General features: G+C 43.5%; 1 protein-coding gene across 1 annotated transcript; it reads right to left on the bottom strand.

Annotated features, from left to right (window-relative positions):
- Nucleotides 1-1,666: 1,666 nt before the first annotated feature.
- Nucleotides 1,667-20,065, bottom strand: LOC128064116 (zinc finger protein 418-like). The gene is given in 4 exon segments (XM_052656912.1): nt 1,667-1,917; nt 10,111-10,279; nt 10,281-11,086; nt 20,053-20,065. Coding segments are annotated over 4 exon segments (1,239 nt in total).
- Between the last annotated feature and the right edge of the window lie 1,193 nt (nt 20,066-21,258).

Here is a 21,258-nt window from a genome sequence, read left to right as displayed (position 1 = left end):
GAGCACTGAAGAGTTGATGCTTTTGTACTGTGGTGTTGGGAGAAGATTCTTGAGAGTCCCTTAGATAGCAAGAAGATCAAACCAGTCAATCCTAAAGGAAATCAGTCCTGAATATTCATTGGAAGGACTGATGCTGAAGCTGAAACTCCAGTACTTTGGCCACCTGATGTGAAGAACTGACTCATTGGAAAAGACCCTGAACACAGGAGGGGAAGGGGACAATAGAGGATGAGATGGCATCACCAGCTAAAAGGACATGAATCTGAGTAAGCTCTGGGAGTTGGTGATGGACAGAGAAGCGTGGCATGCTGCAATCCATGCGGTCGCAAAGAGTCAGATACGACTGAGTAACTGAACTGAACTGAGGAGACTGAGGGCCAGTTGGGTTGGGTGCCTGGCTCCCTCAGGGATGACAGCTGGGCAAGTCTGGGGACCTGGCCTTGAAGGAGCTGCCAACTGCAATCTGCCTCCTCTTAGGTAGGGCTGGGACATTGGAGGGTGAAAGTTGTGCCTTGGGACTTTGCCCTTTCTTGTCAGAACAGAGAGTAACATTCATCTGGTACAGACTTATAGGAACATCCTTACCTGACCAGGAACTAATCCCAAGAACAAAGGATCTGACAGGAGAAATCTACAACTAACCACGCCCACACCTCACCTTTTGCTTTTAAAGGGCCATGCTGAAAGTTTCCAGTAACTTTGGGGCTCTTAGGGCATGAGCCACCCATCTCCTTGTACAAATCTGTAACAAACCTCTGTTCCAAACTCTGTTTTAATATTGATGGACCTGACTGTGTGGGGCACAGTTCAGTTCAGTTCAGTCACTCAGTCGTGTCTGACTCTTTGCGACCCCATGAATCGCAGCACGCCAGGCCTCCCTGTCCATCACCATCTCCAGGAGTTCACTCAGACTCACGTCCATCGGGTCAGTGATGCCATCCAGCCATCTCATCCTCTGTCGTCCCCTTCTCCTCCTGCCCCCAATCCCTCCCAGCATCAGAGTCTTTTCCAATGAGTCAACTCTTCACATGAGGTGCCCAAAGTACTGGAGCTTCAGCTTTAGCATCATTCCTTCCAAAGAAATCCCAGGGTTGATCTCCTTCAGAATGGACTGGTTGGATCTCCGTGTGGGGCACAAGGACTTGCGATTTCGGTAACACCTTCTCAAAAAATTGATCCAGAATTCAACCACTTTTCACACATCCAAGGTAGTCACTCTGGTCCATCAATACACACCTAGGCTATTACAATTAATACCTCTGTGCTTCCTATCTCCTTCCTCCCTCTCCTTCTTTTCTTGGCAGTCAGAGGGAGCCTATTTTGGTATGCATGCAATCACTTCCCGCTTGCTATTCCAACCCTCTATTACCTATGAGATTAATGATCTTTTCTTTTTTTCTGGCCGCACGGTGGGACTCGTGAGATCTTAGTTCCCTAACCAGGGGCTGAACCGGAGCCCTCGGCCAAGAGAGGCAGAATCCTAACCACTGGGCTGCCAGGAAATTTCCATAAATGGCCAGCCTTTCTCGCAGCAACACTGCAACCTTGACTGGCCCAGCTGCAACCAGAATTGCTAGACCTTAGTCCCTGGTCAGTACCACCGCCAAATCTCTGCGCCTGCAGGTTCCTCCGCCCGTCACCCTCTCCCAGGCGCATTCCCAGTCTGTCAGACATAGAGCCCCACCCAAGCGGCCTCGCCCGCCTGGATCCCGGGGACTGGGCTGCGGGCACGTGAGCAGGCGCCCCCCACCCCCTCGACGCTCGGGGCTTTAGTGTCCGGTGGGGTGAGGGCGGTGAAGGCCCAGGGGGACCAGCGTTTACCTGAGCCGGGTCCCTTGGTGCCGCCGCCATCGGACTCCGTGGGCGGAGCGGGGCCGGGAGCAGCGGGAGTCCCGCGCCCGGCGGGCCCCTCCCGGTCTTGGCGCGGCGCACCCTGGGCGGCGTCACCGAGCCTCACACCCGCCTCTCTGCCGCGGGTCCCTTCTCAGTCTCATCCCCCTTCCCCGCGAGTAACCGAAGCGCTTGAATTAGGAAAAACCTCTAGCACTTTCAAAACGACGCTCATAGCGTCGCGGCCGGAAGTCCCGCCCAGACAGTATTGCCTCACAGGAAAATGCGGCTTCTCTTTGTCTTAATTGGCTGATCGTCAGCAGCCCCCCCCATCGCACAGCCGCCTGGGTAATGTATTTTCCCACGGATACAGGGGCCAAGGTCCAGTTTTGAGTTATCCCTGGCGTCCAGGAGAAACGGCGAAGCTACACTGTGAGATTTGCTAAAATAACAACCTAAGTCCAGAGACTGAGGTGGGGCGTTCCTTCTTAAAGAGAATGCACTCAGATGTTTGAGGATTACTCTCTGTAACTGATCACCCAAGTGTTTGGAGACATTTTCTTTCAAATTCTTCGAAGCTCAGCGTGTTCCTAGAGTCTAAGAGCACCTTTCCAGATGCTCTCAAATCCACCAATCCAAATGCATCCCGGAACTACCCAGGCGGTCCAGTGATTAAGATTCCTCCCTTCCAAGGAAGGAGGCATGGTTCAATCCCTGATGAGGGAACTAAGATCCCACAAGCATCCCAGCACGGCCAAACAAACAAAAAAACCCAAATGACCTATGCAGAGTCACTTAGACACAGAATGGAGACACTGAAAACTGAAGCTAATAAACAATAGTGCACTGTTCATCTGTGTTTGGTATAGACAAATACACAAAAGTGTAGATAAGGAAAAGGATGCTGCGCCACCTTGAGGAAGGAATACAAAGACAGGTCTCTGACAATGATTCCCAAGACAACAGAAACCCTGCCTTTACAGTTGCTGGGAGAAATATCAATAACCTCAGATACGCAGATGACACCACCCTTATGGCAGAAAGCGAAGAACTAAAGAGCCTCTTGATGAAAGAGGAGAGTGAAAAAGTTGGCTTAAAGCTCAACATTCAGAAAACTAAGATCATGGCATCTGCTCCCATCACTTCATGGCAAACAGATGGGGAAACAGTGGAAACAGAGGCAGACTTTATTTGGGGGAGGGGCCTCCAAAATCACTGCAGATGATGACTGCAGCTATGAAATTAAAAGACGCTTACTCCTTGGAAGAAAAGTTATGACCAACCTAGACAGCATATTAAAAAGCAGAGACATTATTTTGCCAACAAAGGTCCATCTAGTCAAGGCTATGGTTTTTCCAGTAGTCATGTATGGATGTGAGAGTTGAACTATAAAGAAAGCTGAGCGCTGAAGAATTGATGCTTTTGAACTGTGCTGTTGGAGAAGATTCTTGAGAGTCCCTTGGACTGCAAGGTGATCCAACCAGTCCATCCTAAAGGAGATCAGTCGTGAATATTCACTGGAAGGACTGATGTTGAAGCTGAAGTGCCAATACTTTGGCCCCCTGACGTGAACAGCTGACTCATTTGAAAAGACCCTGATGCTGGGAAAGACTGAAGGCAGGAGGAGAAGGAGACGACAGAAGATGAGATGGTTGGATGGCAACACTGACTCAATGGACATGAGTTTGGGTAAACTCCTGGAGTTGGTGATGGACAGGGAAGCCTGGTGTGCTGCAGTTCATGGGGTCACAAAGAGTCAGACACAACTGAGTGACTGAACTGAACTGACTCTGTCCAATTCATTGAGCAATACTTTCATCTATTTAATATATATTACTTCATATCCTCACATATATTCAATTCCTTTCTGAATCTGGTGTCAATCTCAAAAAGAGAAGAACAAAACAAATGCCATTTTGACATGTGGCAATGGCTGCAGTGTTTTGCGATATTCCAGCACTATTTGCTATTTCATGGTTGGTCTTGTTTCATCTACCCCACGCACCTTAGTATATTATTTCACCTGTAAAGGGAATGACAGAGAATGAGATGGTTGGATGGCATCACCGACTCAATGGACATGAGTTTGGGTAAACTCCAGGAGTTGGTGATGGACAGGGAGGCCTGGCGTGCTGCGGTTCATGGGGTCACAAAGAATCAGACACGACTGAGTGACTGAACTGAATCCCAGACAGCATGTATTTTAATGTATAAACTCTTCAGATTGTTTTTAAAATGTAAGGGTTTGGGGGACTTCCCTGGTGGAGCAGTGGTTAAGAATCTACCTACCAATACAGGAGACCCAGCTTCGATCCCTGGTCTGGGAAGATTCCACGTGCCCCGGCGCAGCTAAACTTGTGGCCACAACTACTGAGCTCACATTCTGCAACTACTGCATAATGTCGTTGTACCTCAAGATCTAAGTTGTTGTTGTTTAGTCAGAAAGTTGTGTCCGACTCTTTTGATACCTCGTGGACTGTAGCCCACCAGGGTCCTCTGTCCATGGGATTTCCCAGGCAAGAATAGTGGAATGGGTTGCTATTTCCTTCTCCAGGGGATCTTCCCAGCCCATGTCTCTTGCATCACATTAGGATCCTTTCTCACCGAGCCACCAGGGAAGCCCAAGATGTAAAGTTCTGTTGTTGTTGCTGTTTAGTCACTAAGCCAGATTCCTCTGTCCGTGGGACTTTTTCTGGCAAGAAAACAGAAATAATGACAGATGCCATTCATCATAAGCACAAACTAGGTGTAACACATCGGATGAACTGTGGTCCATTTTGTTTCTCTGGGAAGAAAGCATTGTCCTTACACCCCTTACATAGCTCAGGACAAGGAGAAACAGCCACACCACCACTCCAGTGAATTTTACCTAAAGTCTCTGGGAAAATTCTCTGAAGATATTTTTTTTAATGTTTGCAATGATTATTTTTTGGTGATTTACTAAATGTAGAGTGTTGGGAAGAATACTCCAGAGAAAGAAAAGTACATATGACGGACAAGTATGTAAAGGGGTGTGAGCATTCAAGAAGCTGACATAAAGGGTGGCAAGAGAATGAAGGGTACTTCGTATTAAGATGTTGAACTGAGCAGATACAATTATTTGTGGAAATATTAACAAGTTAGCTGACCCATAGACCCAGTGGAGTATATTCATAAATTCCAAATCTTTAGATACTAAATTTTAGTCTTCTATAAACTACAATAATGTGATAATACTTTTCCATGGCAGAAAATGTAGTTTGTTTTAAAATTAAAATTATGAAGTGTTATTTGTTCAAAAAGTCATCCTGGTACGGCTACTGTAGAAACTTTCAAAAATATAATTTACAAATATCTATATACATTAATCAAATGATTAAAGACACTTCAAATTATGCAAAAGCTCTGAGAGTCTCCTGTTTCTTCTCACCTGGTAACCTATAAGTGGAAAACATTAAAAATTATATTTTTTAAACTTTTCTTTGAGAAAACAACTTTGAGCAAGATTGTGTTTACTAATGTGAAGTGCTGACTCCATCCAAACCATTAGAAGCCTAATGTTTCTTTCCTTTATTAGCTTAGTATAATTTCTTACATTTTCTAGTGTCCTTTAAAAAAACTTTATAAAAGGGGGGGTTGTATTATTTTTAACCTTTTAAGTCTACAAGATTCATTAATCTTCAAATCCATTGCAGGAAAGGTCTAAGAGATTTTTCAACCAATGTTGCTTTTCTTGTCTCAGTCAGAAGTTGCCTGGACTGTGTGCACACAGAAGAGAAATGAATGTTCTAATAAACTTTCTTTTCCAACCTGGGATTTAGGAAGTCTTTGACAATGCCAGAGATTTGAACACAACCATGCTGAATGTACATGGAGGTTTTCCTCTATGTGGAAATTGCCAATTCAGGGGACACTGAGTGGCATTTCCCTGGTGGTCCAGTGGTTAAGACTGTGCTTCCACTGCAGGGGGCACAGGTTTGATCCCTGGTCAAGGAACTACGATCTGGCAAGCCACATGGTTCAGCAGACACACACACACACAAAGGACACCAAGCTACTTCCACCTAAATCCTGCCCCTTTAAGTAACACAAAAGGCGCAGGATTTAGGTGGTTTCACCAGTGAGAAAGCTCTAACTTATTCATAAATTATCTATAGCTAAGTCCCCCAGATGTTCAAACTGGTTTTAGAAAAGGCAGAGAAACCAGACATCAAATAGCCAACATCCAGCTGGATCATCAAAAAAGCAAAACAGTTCCAGAAAAAGCATCTATTTCTGCTTTATTGACTATGCCAAAGCCTTTGACTGTGTGGATCACAATAAACTGTGGAAAATTCTGAAAGAGATAGAAATACCAGACCACCTGACCTGCCTCTTGAGAAACTTATATGCAGGTCAGGAAACAACAGTTAGAACTGGACATGGATCAACAGACTGGGTCCAAATATGAAAAGGAGTATGTCAAGGCTGTATATTGTCACCCTGCTTATTTAACTTATATGCAGAGTACATCATGAGAAACACTGGGCTGGAAGAAGCACAAGCTGGAATCAAGATTGTCGGGAAAAATATCAATAACTGCAGATATGCAGATGACACCACCTTTATGGCAGAAAGTGAAGAGGAACTAAAAAGCCTCTTGATGACAGTGAAAGAGGAGACTGAAAAAGTTGGCTTATAGCTCAACATTCAGAAAATGAAAATCTTGGCATCTGGTCCCATCACTTCATGGGAAATAGATGGGGAAACAATGGAAACAGTGTCCGACTTTATTTTGGGGGGCTCCAAAATCACTGCAGATGGTGACTGCAGCCATGGAATTAAAAGACGCTTACCCCTTGGAAGGAAAGTTATGACCAACCTAGAGAGCATATTCAAAAGCAGAGCCATTACTTTGCCAACAAAGGTCCGTCTAGTCAAGTCTATGCCCTTTCCAGTGATCATGTATGAATGTGAGAGTTGGACTGTGAAGAAGGCTGAGCGCCAAAGAATTGATGCTTTTGAACTGTGGTGTTGGAGAAGACTCTTGAGACTCCCTTGGACAGCAGAGATCCAACCAGTCCATTTTAAAGGAGATCAGTCCTAGGTGTTCTTCGGAAGGAATGACGCTCAAGCTGAAACTCCAGTACTTTGGCCACCTCATGCGAAGAGTTGACTCATTGGAAAAGAGACTGATGCTAGGAGGGATTGGGGGCAGCAGAAGGGGACGACAGAGGATGAGATGGCTGGATGGCGTCACCGACTCGATGGACGTGAGTTTGAGTGAACTCCTGGAGTTGGTGATGGACAGGGAGGACTGGTGTGCTGCGATTCATGTGGTTGCAAAGAGTCTGACACTGAACTTATCTGAACTGAAGTCGGATTGAGTGACTGAACTGAACTGAACTGAAGTCCCCCTAAGTGGATCCTACAGTATTGTTTACTCACAAGCAAAAGAAAATTCTGATTAACCAATGGACCATGTATAACCACATAATCAAAAACTATTTCAAATCGATTTATAACATAGAATTTTGACTACATTTACTTAGATTTGTGGAAATAAATATGGCCAACCAAATGAGAACACTCAAAGCCTATGTATTCAGAGCTGCCAATCGTGGCTTGAAAATGTTGAGTTTCTAGATTTAAGAATTAATCAAGAAACAAGGTCAGGGAACTATATTGAAAACTGTGTGATAAATCATAGTGGAAAAGAATATTTTAAAAAAAGAATGTCTATATGCATATAAGTGAGTCACTGTGCTGTACAGCATAGATTGGCACATACTATAATAAAAATTTTTAAGTGATCAAGAATATTAATGATTAAACTTTAAAAGTATGTGCTGCACATGGCTATTGCATTGTGTACAGTACACAAAGTGTTTATGAAATACTCCCACATTAAAAAAACAATTAGTTTTATACCAGAGAGGTCACATCACTGAAAAAATAAATAAAATTCCAACATAGGTTTGTGCTGTTTCACTATCTTTTTTGTTAGGGAAAAAACAGAAACTTCAAAAAATAATTTAATATTTAATTTTTTTTGGTTGCAGCTTGTAGCAGAGACTGAACCTGAGCCCTCAGCAGTGAAAGTGCCAAGCCCTAACTACTGAACTGCTAGGAAATCTTCCCCCCCAAATTCAACAGGAATGCAGGGTTTACATTGCATTCAGTGGGGACAGCACATCCTCACTATCTTCATTTTCCTGCACAGCAACACATCTGAAGTGAAATCACATAGATACTACAAAACCACTGATAATTTTTTCATCTCACAACAGCTTCCCTATACAAGATACATAGTTCTGGATGCCATGACGATTGCTGCACTGGCTCATCCTTCACAGGTAGTACCTGGAATATTGTGGAGACCCCTTCAATACAGACACATTTCCACACACTTGTGGTAGCCTTTCCCCCTCCCTACAAATCCAGTGTTCCTGTAACAGATGATTCCGCCTGCCTATACGAGTGTATAATCTAACCTATGCCGCCACTATCTGGAATTCTATGTATGTGGATACATGGCCCCACTGCAGGACCTAGGGAACAGACTTCTCTTACTAAGTGGACACAATCCATGATCCCCGTGAACAGGAAAATTTTCTTGATTTAGGAAGCAGCAAAGGTATCACAACTGCCCATCTAAAGACTGACATCTGAACCAACAAAATACCAATGCATCCAGGCTGCAAATAAGAGCCACAAATCCCTGCAGTCTTTCCTTGGAGGCCCTGGGCAGCAATGGCAACTAGGACAAACCTAGAGAGAGGTACTGTCACAGCATAGCGTTCCCTCTGAGGTAGAGTGTGCAATTCCACAAAAAAACCTTTCAACCCTGATTGCTGCTAGAACCCAGCTGTTTTCAAGTCACCGCAGTGAATAAAATCCCAAGATTGAAGAGGAAGGTCTTGCTTTCTCCTCCTCTGCTGTTGAGGTGCTTGGGTCTTCCGAGGAAGCTAAGGCCATTTTGGGATGAGGCCCTCACTTCATCCGGTGACTAGCACCGCACCTGGCAGCCCCCACCTAGCATTTGCCCTCACCGTGGCCTCAATCTCAGAGCTCACCTGCATCTCCTCTGCCCTCATTCTGTATGGTCACGGAGGATAAAATCAGTGCCGTCATTAAAAGCAGCCAGGGTAAATGTTGAGCCGTTCTGGCCAGGCTTGTTTGCAAAGGCTTTGGCCAATGTCAACGTCAGGAGCCTCATCTGCAATGTGGGGGCTGGTGGACCTGCCCCAGCAGCTGGTGCTGCGCCAGCAGGAGGTCTTGCCCCATCCATCACTGCTGCCCCAGCTGAGAAGGAAGGAGAAGCAAAGAAAGAAGAATCTGAAGAATCTGATGATGACATGGGCTTTGGTCTTTTTGACTAAACCTCTTTAGTAACATATTCAATAAAAAGCTGAGCTGTTAAAAAAGAAAAAAAAAAAAAGAGTAAGGTCTTCATTTTTCACACAAACCAGTACAATGGGACGCAGACTATTCCTGGGCTTGAGGCATGAAGGGGAGGAAAATCTCATCACAGGAGTCACAACAGACACTGAGAAAAGTAGGCTCAGTTTGCAAGTCACCAGCAGAGTAGTCTAAGACAAAAACTGGTCAACTCAGAGATGTAACCCATCAAAGGAATTAGAAAGGAATGAGAGCTCAGATTTATTACAAAGGCTCCCATAAGTGGGACAACATCAAAATGTTCTTCCTTGGACTCAGGGTGGTTCAAAAGTGTACATCATGAACACCTGCCACACAACAGTGGTGAAATGGCTTTTGCTATGGAACTGGCAATGACATGAGTCTGGTAAGGGCTCTGAGCAGCTTAAGAAATGCACTGAAGCTCCCATCAACCTGGAATATTAGTGGTTCATCGCATGTATGAGGTCAACAGAGGCAGACAACACCCTCATAAGGGATCTCCCTAGTGCTACACTGACCAAAAATTCATCCCTGCACAACACTTTTTTCTGAACTTTGTGGTATTCAATGACATAAAAGTGAAGACTGTGAACTCCCCAGTATGTAATGAGGCTAGAGTTTTGGCTAAAAAAAAATTTCCCACATTAGTCACATCCACAAGGCTATTATCCAGTGTGAACATTACAGTGTTCTATGAGACTAGAGTTGTAGGTAAAGGAATTCAAACAATTCCTACAATATAATGTCTTTCTGCAGTATGAACACACCTGTGTTTAATGAACCTGAAGCTTTTTGCAAAATATTTCTGACATTCATGGCACTTACATGGCTTTGATCCAATGTGAGTTCTCTGATTTTGAAAAACAGCTTGGGCTAACCAGCTTCTCAAATTTCCTTTACTTGTAAGATTTTTTTTCCAGTGAACTCTCTGATGTCGAAGGAGTGAAGAACTTTGGGAAAATGCTTTTCCACATTTGCTGCACTCATAAGGCCTTTCTCCAGTGTGAATTCTCCTGTGTTTAATGAAGGTGGAATTATCAGCAAAGGATTTCCCACAATCAGTGCACTTACAAAGGCCTTGAACCAGTGTGAAGTCTCTCATGCTGATGAAGAACAAAACATTGATTAAAAGTTTTTCCACATTCACTGCACTCATAAGGTCTTTCTCCAGTGTGGATTCTCTGGTGTTGAAGGAGCGTAGAGTTTTGACTAAATGATTTCCCGGATTCATTGCATTTATATGGCCTTTCCCCGGTGTGAACTCTCTGGTGTATAATGAGGTGGGACTTCTTGCTAAAGAATTTCTTACATTCCCCACACTCATATGGCCTTTCTCTAGTGTGAACTCTTTGGAGGTCAATGAAATGGGACTTGTTGCTAAATAATTTCCCACACTTATAAGGTCTTTCTCTAGTGTGACTTCTCCAATGTTGTATAAGGTTGGGCTTTTGCCTAAATGATTTTCCACACTCTCCACATTCATAAGGCCTTTCTCCAGCGTGAACTCTCCAATGTCGAAGGAGTGAAGACCTTTGGGAAAACGCTTTCCCACATTTACTGCAATCATAAGGCCTTTCTCCAGTGTGAATTCTCCTGTGTTTAATGAAGGTGGAATTATCGGCAAAGGATTTCCCACAATCAGTGCACTTATAAGGCCTTGAACCAGTGTGACGTCTCTGATGCTAACGAAGGGCAGAACGTTGATTAAAAGTTTTCCCGCATTCACTGCACTCATAAGGTCTTTCTCCAGTGTGGATTTTCTGATGTTGAAAGAGCACAGAGTTTCGGCTAAATGACTTCCCACATTCACTGCATTTATATGGCCTTTCCCTGGTGTGAACTCTCTGGTGTACAATGAGATGTGACTTCTTGCTAACTTCTCCCCAGTTAGGATAAGTTTTTCCCCTCTGAAAGGCTGTCTCACACTCAGTTCTGTTTGACCTCTTCCAGGTGTTAGTAGCCCATTGCTGGAGAAATTGAGACCTGGTCAAGAAGTCCTTCTCAACCACCCTGAAGACTAATGACTTTCCTGACACATGGAATTTGCAGTTCTTCACAAATGAAGTTCTATCCACATCTCTTCTGAAGAGTTTCTCCCCGATGCATTGCTTGTGATGCTGATGAAGTTTTGTGCTGACATACAACTGTTTCCTAGACATATATAATTTCAGCTTTGAATGTATTGCTTGACATTCATCCAAGTGCAGAAAGTCTGTCAATATTTGGACACATAGTTCACAGGGGTGGGCCGTTTTGGAGGATAGATCTGCCTTGGGAGTCCTGACATTCTTTGAAAAGAAACATTTTGCTCAAAAGAAGTCTTGTTCTCCACTTCATGGCAGCAACCTAAAAGCAAGAAATGTTGGTGAAGCACATGTTGACTTTAGTGGGGCAGGGGGGAGCCCACACACCAGTGTGTGTCTGACAAACTCATGAATGAGTCCGTGTGATTATTTACAAGAACAGGGAGTTGGCTTCTTGATGACATTATCATGAGCAATACTGGGCTATAAAGGCCACAGGATGGGGGAAGACCACATGAGAAAAAAGATAACCATGTGATGTGTCAAGAGAAGAAAAGCAGGGTGAAAAATTACTTAACTGATGACAGTTAAAAAATCAGTTACAGGGACTTCCCTGGTGGTCAAGTGGTAAATAATCTGCGTTCCAACGCAGAGGACATGGGTTTGATCCCTAGTTGGGAAACTAAGATCCCACAAGCCACAGGCAACCAAGCACATGAGCTGCAACCTAGAGAAGCCCATGTCTCACAATGAAGACCCAGCGCAGCCATTAACCAAAGAAAAAAAAAAAGGAAAAAAATTAGTTACAAACAACTGTCAGCAGGACTGTATCTGCTGGTAACACATGACTGCAATGTAGATGAGTATTTCCAGGTCTGAGAAAAAAGGACTGCAAAAGTAGATTTTGGTCAGGAACATTTTAAGAATGGGTATATATTTGATTATAGAAAATATATGGGCCAATGTTACAAAATGAACAGATAAAGCAGGGAGGAAAATGGGTGATACAGGGAATTCACAGATATAAGGATTAGATACAGGTTGGACTACAAGTAGAAGAACCACAATGCAGAATTAAGTCAGCACTATTAAGAATGGAGGGAAAAAGTTGTGGTCACTGGAAATAGCCATCAGAATTCAAGTCAAACGGAACAAATTCCTGGTATCACTTGAACTAGCATCATGTACTCCCATAGGGTGCTACTGTACAGCAGCCCTTTGAGCCTACTTGGTTGAGTTGGAATTCATATCCAGCTTGTGGACAAATAAGAGCTCCCCACTCCACTTCCAAAATGAACAAGTGTATGGGACCTGGATGATGCAAATACAAAGGGAAAGACATCACATAGGAGCAGTTGACCCATACTCATCACATCATAAACCAGAGGAAAACATTTAAATACTATTAAGAGAACTTTGGAAAGGTTCTTGCAAGAAGTGCATGGTCTACACCAGAGAATTAATTCCCAGCAAAGGCAGTTACAAGGAAATGTTTATGAGAAGAAAGAAGTAGAACCCGAGGAGCACAGATTACTTGCATCTGGATGTCACCCAGTAAGAAGAGGGAAGTATGGTGGGATATATTAGGCTGAATGGAAGATTCCTGACCCTGGATCCTTCCAGGGGAGGCTGCAGGGTAGCAGATGTGGGGACTCTTCAAGGAAAATGGATGGCAGTGCAAATACCTCAGCCCAACCAACCACAGCACCAACCTAGAGTACTGGGGAAAAAAAGCAGTGACCGTGGTCCTGACACAAGAAGGACAAGCTTGTCTCTGGGGAAAAGGAAAGTGCAGAGACTAGCTCAGGTCAAGAGGAAAGGTTTGAAGTTCTTACCCAGGGAGGTTATAAGTGCCAAGTTCTCCAGCATCACATCACGGTACACGCATTTTGAGTCTCATCAGGGAGACCCCATTCCTCCCAGGAAAAGGTCACAGCTACATCTTCAACTCAAACCATACTCACAGAAAACTAGTCAATCTAATCACACTAGGATCACAGCCTTGTCTAACTCAATGAAACCAAGCCATGCCTACAGGGCAACAGAAGATGGGCGGGTCATGGTGGACAGGCCTGAATGAATGTGGTCCACTGGAGAAGGGGATGGCAAGCCACTTCAGTATTCTTGCCTTGGAACCCCATGAACAGTATGAAAAGGCAAAATGATAGGATACTGAAAGAGGAACTCCCCAGGTCATTAGGTGCCCAATATGCTACTGGAGATCAGTGGAGAAATAACTCCAGAAAGAATGAAGGGATGGAGCCAAAGCAAAAACAATACCCAGTTGTGGATGTGACTGGTGATAGAAGCAAGATCCGATGCTGTAAAGAGCAATATTGCATAGGAACCTGGAATGTCAGGTCCATGAATCAAGGCAAATTGGAAGTGGTCAAACAAGAGATGGCAAGAGTGAACGTCGACATTCTAGGAATCAGCAAACTAAAACGGACTGGAATGGGTGAATTTAACCCAGATGACCATTATATCTACTACTGCGGGCAGGAATCCCTCAGAAGAAATGGAGTAGCCATCATGGTCAACAAAAGAGTCCAAAATGCAGTACTTGGATGCAATCTCAAAAACGACAGAATGATCTCTGTTCGTCTCCAAGGCAAACCATTCAATATCACAGTTATCTAAGTCTATGCCCCAGCCAGTAACGCTGAAGAAGCTGAAGTTGAACGGTTTTATGAAGACCTACAAGATCTTTTAGAACTAACACCCCAAAAAGATGTCCTTTTCATTCTAGGGGACAGGAATGCAAAAGTAGGAAGTCAAGAAACACCTGGAGTAACAGGCAAATTTGGCCTTGGAATGCAGCATGTAGCAGGGCAAAGACTAATAGAGTTTTGCCAAGAAAATGCACTGGTCATAGCAAACAGCCTCTTCCAACAACACAAGAGAAGACTCTACACATGGACATCACCAGATGGTCAACACTGAAATCAGATTGATTATATTCTTTGCAGCCAAAGATGGAGAAGCTCTATATAGTCAACAAAAACAAGACCGAGGGCTGACTGGGGCTCAGATCATGAACTCCTTATTGCCAAATTCAGACTTAAATTGAAGAAAGTAGGGAAAACCACTAGACCATTCAGGTATGACCTAAATCAAATCCCTTATGATTATACAGTGGAAGTCAGAAATAGATTTAAGGGTCTAGATCTGATAGACAGAGTGCCTGATGAACTAAGGAATGAGGTTCATGACATTGTACAGGAGACAGGCATCAAGACCATCCCCATGGAAAAGAAATGCAAAAAAGCAAAATGGCTGTCTAGGGAGGCCTTACAAATAGCTGTGAAAAGAAGAGAGGCAAAAAGCAAAGGAGAAAAGGAAAGATAAAAGCATCTGAATGCAGAGTTCCAAAGAATAGCAAGGAGAGATAAGAAAGCCTTCTTCAGCGATCAGTACAAAGAAATAGAGGAAAACAACAGAATGGGAAAGACTAGAGATCTCTTCAAGAAAATTAGAGATACCAAGGGAACATTTCATGCAAAGATGGGCTCGATAAAGGACAGAAATGGTATGGACCTAACAGAAGCAGAAGATATTAAGAACAGGTGGCAAGAATACACGGAAGAACTGTACAAAAAAGATCTTCACGACCCAGATAATCACGATGATGTGATCACTCATCTAGAGCCAGACATCTTGGAATGTGAAGTCAGGTGGGCCTTAGAAAGCATCACTCGAACAAAGCTAGTGGAGTTGATGGAATTCCAGTGGAGCTGTTTCAAATCCCGAAAGATGATGCTGTGAAAGTGCTGCACTCAATATGCCAGCACATTTGGAAAACTCAGCAGTGGCCACAGGACTGGAAAAGATCAGTTTTCATTCCAATCCCAAAGAAAGGCAATGCCAAAGGATGCTCAAACTACCGCACAATTGCACTCATCTCACATTCTAGTAAAGTAATGCTCAAAATTCTCCAAGCCAGACTTCAGCAATATGTGAACTGTGAACTCCCTGATGTTCAAGGTGGTTTTCGAAAAGGCAGAGGAACCAGAGATCAAATTGCCAACATCCGCTGGATCATGGAAAAAGCAAAAGAGTTCCAGAAAAACATCTATTTCTGCTCTATTGAGTATGCCAAAGCCTTTGACTGTGTGGATCACAATAAACTGTGGAAAATTCTGAAAGAGATGGGAATATCAGGCCACCTAACCTGCCTCTTGAGAAATCTGTATGCAGGTGAGAGAGCAACTGTTAGAAGTGGACATGGAACAACAGACTGGTTCCAAATAGGAAAAGGAGTACGTCAAGGCTGTATATTGTCACCCTGCTTATTTCACTTCTATGCAGAGTACATCACGAGAAACGCTGGACTGGAAGAAACACAAGCTGGAATCAAGATTGCCGGGAGAAATATCAATAACCTCAGATATGCAGATGACACCACCCTTATGGCAGAAAGTGAAGAGGAGCTAAAAAGCCTCTTGATGACAGTGAAAGAGGAGAGTGAAAAAGTTGGCTTATAGCTCAACTTTCAGAAAACAAAGATCATAGCATCTGTTCCCATCATTTAATGGGAAATAGATGGAGAAACAGTAGAAACAGTGTCAGACTTTATTTTTTTAGGCTCTAAAATCACTGCAGATGGTGATTGCAGCCATGAAATTAAAAGGCGCTTACTCCTTGGAAGAAAAGTTATGACCAACCTAGATAGCATATTCAAAAGCAGAGACACCACTTTGCTGACTAAGGTCCATCTAGTCAAGGCTACGGTTTTTCCTGCGGTTATGTATGAATGTGAGAGTTGGACTGTGAAGAAGGCTGAGCGCCGAAGAATTGATGTGTTTGAACTGTGGTGTTGGAGAAGACTCTTGAGAGTCCCTTAGAGCTGACTCATTGGAAAAGACTCTGATGCTGGGAGGGATTGGGGGCAGGAGAAGGGGACGACAGAGGATGAGATGGCTGGATGGCATCACGGACTCAATGGACGTGAGTCTGAGTGAACTCCAGGAGTTGGTGATGGACAGGGAGGCATGGCATGCTGCGATTCGTGGGGTTGCAAAGAGTCAGACACGACTGAGTGACTGAACTGAACTGAACTGAACTGAGTGGCAAGCAGAGGCTACTTTCTGGTTGCAGTGAGTGGACTTCTCACTGAAGTGGCTTCTCTTGCTGTGGTGCACAGGCTCTAGGTTGCACAGGCTTAAGTAGTTGAAGTGCATAGGGTCAGTAGTTGTGGTTCCCGGGCTCTACAGCACAGGCTCAAGAGTTGTGGCACACAGGTTAGTTGCTCTGTGGCATGCGGGATCCTCCTGGACCCGTGATCTCCAGCATTGGCAGACAGATTCTTTACCACTGAGCTACCAAGAAGTCCCTTTATTCCAATTTTTGTTTTCTACGCTTTTCCTGCTTTTGTAGTTTTCATTATTTTATGATTCCATTCTATCTTGTTAGCATATCAGGTTATACTTCTTTGTACTAGTGATAAAGAACCTGCCTGCCAATTCAGGAGATATAAAAGACATGAGTTTGACCCCTGGGTCAGGAAGATCCCCTGGAGGAGGGCATGGCAATACATTCCAGTCTTCTTGCCTGAGAAATCCCATGGACAGAGGAGCCTGGTGGGCCTGCTCTGGTGGGCCTCCTCTGTCCATAGGGTTGCAAAGTCAGACACGACTGAAGCATCTTAGCACATGGACACTAGAGTTTGAAGTAAACCAAGTCCACTTTCAAATAATATTCTCCATTTCACAGATAGTGTACCTCATAACACAACAATCCCAGTTCTTCCCTCTAGTCCCTTGAATTATTAATGTCATTTATTCTACTTATAATCAAATCCTTTGTGATTATACAGTGTAAGTGACAAATAGATTGAAGGGATTAGATCTGATAGAGTGCCTGAAGAACTATGGAGGGAGGTTTGTAACACTGTATAGGAGGCAGTGATCAAAACCATACCCAAGAAAAAGAAATGCAAAAAGGCAAAATGGTTGTCTGAGGAGGCCTTAAAAATAGCTGAGAAAAGAAGAGATGTGAAAGGCAAACGAGTAAAGGAAAGATATACCCATCTGAATGCAGAGTTCCAAAGAATAGCAAGGAGAGATAAGAAAATCTTAAGTGAACGATGCAAAGAAATAGAGGAAAACAACAGAATGGGAAAGAATAGAGAGCTACCAGGGGAAAATTTCATGCAGAGATGGGCACAATAATGGACAGAAATGGTATGGACCTAACAGAAGAAGATATTAAGAAGAGGTAGCAAGAATACACCGAAGAACCATACAAAAAAGATCTTAATGACCCAGATAACCATGATGGTGTGATCACTAACCTAGAGCAAGAGATCTTGGAATGTGAAGTCAAGGAGGCCTTACCAAGAATCACTACGAACAAAGCTAGTGGAGATGAAGGAATTCCAGCTGAGCTATTTCAAGTCCTTAAACATGATGCTGTGAAAGTGCTGCACTCAATATGCCAATAAATATGGAAAACTCACCAGTGGCCACAGGGCTGGAAAAGGTCAGTTTTTATCCCCACTCCCAGAGAAAGACAGTGCCAAAGAATGTTCAACTACTGAACAATTGTATTCATTTCTCATGCTAGCAAAGTAATGATGAAAATTCTCCAAGCCAGGCTTCAACACTGTGTGAACCAAGAACTTCCAGATGTTCAAGCTGGATTTAGAAAAGGCAGAGGAACCAGAGATCAAATTGCCAACATCCGTTGGATCATAGAAAAAGCAAGAGAATTCCAGAAAAACATCTACTTCTGCTTCATTGACTACACGAAAGGCTTTGGCAGTATGGATCACAACAAATTGTGGAAAATTCTTAAAGAGATGGGAATACTAGACCACCTTACCTGCCTCCTGAGAAATCTGTATGCAGGTCAAGAAGCAACAGTTAGAACCAGACATGGAACAGACTGGTTCAAAATCGGGAAAGGAGCACATCAAGGCTGAATATTGTCACCCTGCTTATTTAATTTCCATGCAGAGTACATCATGGAAAATGCTGGGCTGGATTGAAGCACAAGCTGGAATCAAGATTGCAAGGAGAAATATCAATAACCTCAGCTATGCAGATGACACCACCCTTATGGCAGAAAGCAAAGAGGAACTAAAGAGCTTTTTAACATAGGTGAAAGTTCAGTTCAATTCAGTCGCTCAGTCGTGTCCGACTCTCTGCGACCCCATGAACTGCAGCACACCAGGCCTCCCTGTTCATCACCATCTCCCGGAGTTCACTCAGACTCACGTCCATCGAGTCTGGAAAGAGGAGATTGAAAAAGCTGGCCTAAAACTCAACATTCAAAAAACAAAGATCATGGCATCAGGTCCCATCACTTCATGGCAAATAGATGGGGAAACAATGGAAACAGTGACAGATTTTATTTTCTTGGACTCCACAAAGTCACTGTAGATGGTGACTGCAGCTGTGAAATTAAATGCTTACTCCTTAGAAGAAGATATGACCAACCTAGACAGCATATTAAAAAGCAGAGACATTACTTTGCCAAGAAAGGTCCATCTAGTCAAAGCAATGGTTTTTCCAGTAGTCATGTATGGATGTCAGAGTTGGAGTATAAGGAAAGCCTAGTGCCAAAGAATGGATGCTTTTGAACTGTGGTGTTGGAGAACTCTTGAGAGCCCCTTGGACGGCAGAGATCCAACCAGTCCACCCGAAAGGAAATCAGTCCTGAATATTCACTGGAAGGACTGGTGCTGAAGCTGAAACTCCAATAGTTTGGCCACCTGATACAGAAAGCTGACTCATTAGAAAAGACCCTGATGATAGAAAAGATTGATAGCAGGAGGAGAAAGGGACGACAGAGGATGAGATGATTGGATAGCATCACCAACTCAATGGACAAGTTTGAGCAAGCTCTGGTGAACATGGTAAAGGACAGGGAAGCTTGGCGTATTGCAGTCCGACCAGTGAGTCGGACACAGTGAGCGACTACACAATTCTACTTACATAGAAGCATACATATACAGGATATGCATACACATAAGCATACATAATAGAATGTGTTGTTGGTATTACTATTTCAAATTGTTATCAGATCAATTAAGAACGAGAAAAATAACTTTACCTGTATTCCTTCCTCAGTGCTCTTCTTTAATTGTACTTTTTGACCTATAGAATTTTGCTCATCTCTAATGAAATTTACACATTTCTTGCAAGGCAGATGCTATGGTCTGAATGTTTGAGTTTTTCCTCCAAAAGTGGTGTGTTGAAAGAACAGTCCCAAAGGTGCTAGTATTAGGAGTGGGGTCTTTAAGAGATGTTTCAGTTATAGGGTGATGGAGTCCTCGGAAGTGGTATTAATGCCTTTATAAGAAGCTCCAGAGAGACCCCTAACTCTTTCTATCGCATGTGGACACAGCAAGAAAGCACCAACTAAGATCCAGGAAGTGGGTTACCATCAGAAAACTCATCCATTCTGGTATGTTGATCTGGTACTTCACAGCCTCCAACTTAATGAGAAAGAAATGTTCATTAAAAAAAAAAAATAAGGCTGTGGTATTTTGTTGTAACACCCCAAATGAACCAAGATGGTAGTCTTACTGGAAAAAAAAATTCCCTTAGTTTTTATTTCTCTTTATTTTTGTAAACTCTTTATTTTACATTGGAGTATAGTTGATTGTCTTTAAAAGGCTTTACTTTCCCTGAACAATTTTTGAAGATTATTTTTTATTGGTTACAGTTACTGTACAGAGGCTTTCTCTAGTTAAAGCCAGTCGAGGCTACTCTCTAGTTGCTGCGGGAGGGGTTCTCATTATGGCAGCTTCTTGTGTTGCAGAGCACAAGCTCTAAAGCGTTCAGGCTTCAGTAGTTGTGGCCCGTGGACTTACCTGCCCCTGGCATGTGTAATCTTCCCGGACCAGGGATAGAACCCATGTCCCCTGCATTGACAGGCAGATTCCCAAACACTGGACCACCAGGGAAGTCCCCCTGAACTTTTTTTTTGAGGTGGTGGCTGCGGTGACGGTCTTTGTTGCTTCGTGCTTTCTCTAAGTTGCAGCAAGCAGGGACTGATCTCTACTTGTGGTGAGAGAACTTCTCATTAGTTTCTCTTGTTCTGGAAAACAGGCTTAGTCGCCCCGTGGCATATGGGATCTTCCAGGACCAGGGAATCCACCCCATGCCACCTGCATTGTAAGACCAATTTCACCCAATCTGAAATTGGTGAATTGTTAACCACTGTACCACATCAGGTTCCATTGGGGAACTTCCTGGGCTCTAGTTTTCCTGAGAAGTCTCACCAGGGATGGAGAGACCCACAGTGGCCCCATCTGGAGTCTCTGAAAAAGCACCCCAAGTGGTGGTGAACTTCACAGAGGGGAAATACCTGATGCCATGAGTCAATAATTACAAACAGAGAAAGATGACAAGAACCTTGAAGAAAGCGTTCAGAACGTAAGAAGCCCGTATCAGGAGATGGTGAGACAGGGAAGCCTAGCGTGCTGCACTTCATGGGGTTTCAGAGTCAGACACGACTGAGTGACTGAACAACGTAAGGAACTGGATGCTAAGTTTAGTTTTCCACTGAACACCCAGAGGACCCAAGCAGAATTTATCAGTTCCTTCCCTGAGTACATCCCACTTTCACAACCTGAGAATTTTAAAAATTGTGAAAGCTACAAAGCAGGGCTAGGTTTATTGTTTCGCTGAATGCCTAGACTTCAGTGATGGGAACAGGGGTGATGCATATTTTAAAAGGCAAATGATATGATCAGCAATTATACAGAAGATATACAGCTGGTAAACAGCACATTAAAAATGCTCAAAGATCATGAATCTCTAGGGAAATGTAGTAAAACCAATTGAAAGCTCAGAGACAGCTCAACTCACTTATTAAAAGGACTGATATTAATGATTGGTACAGATGTTGAGAAACTGGAACTCCTACAATGCAGATGGAAACGCAAAGGGGAACAGTCATTTTAAATGAGTTTCTTAGTTTCATCAGGTGTTAAAATTCATCTACCAAAGTGACTCAGACACACCCCTGAGTTATCAATAAAAGGAACATACATCCACATAAAGAAATAACACAA

This window comes from Budorcas taxicolor, chromosome 18 (genome assembly GCF_023091745.1).
Source record: "Budorcas taxicolor isolate Tak-1 chromosome 18, Takin1.1, whole genome shotgun sequence".
Lineage (NCBI taxonomy): Eukaryota > Metazoa > Chordata > Mammalia > Artiodactyla > Bovidae > Budorcas > Budorcas taxicolor.
This window is presented reverse-complemented; position numbering and strand designations above follow the sequence as displayed.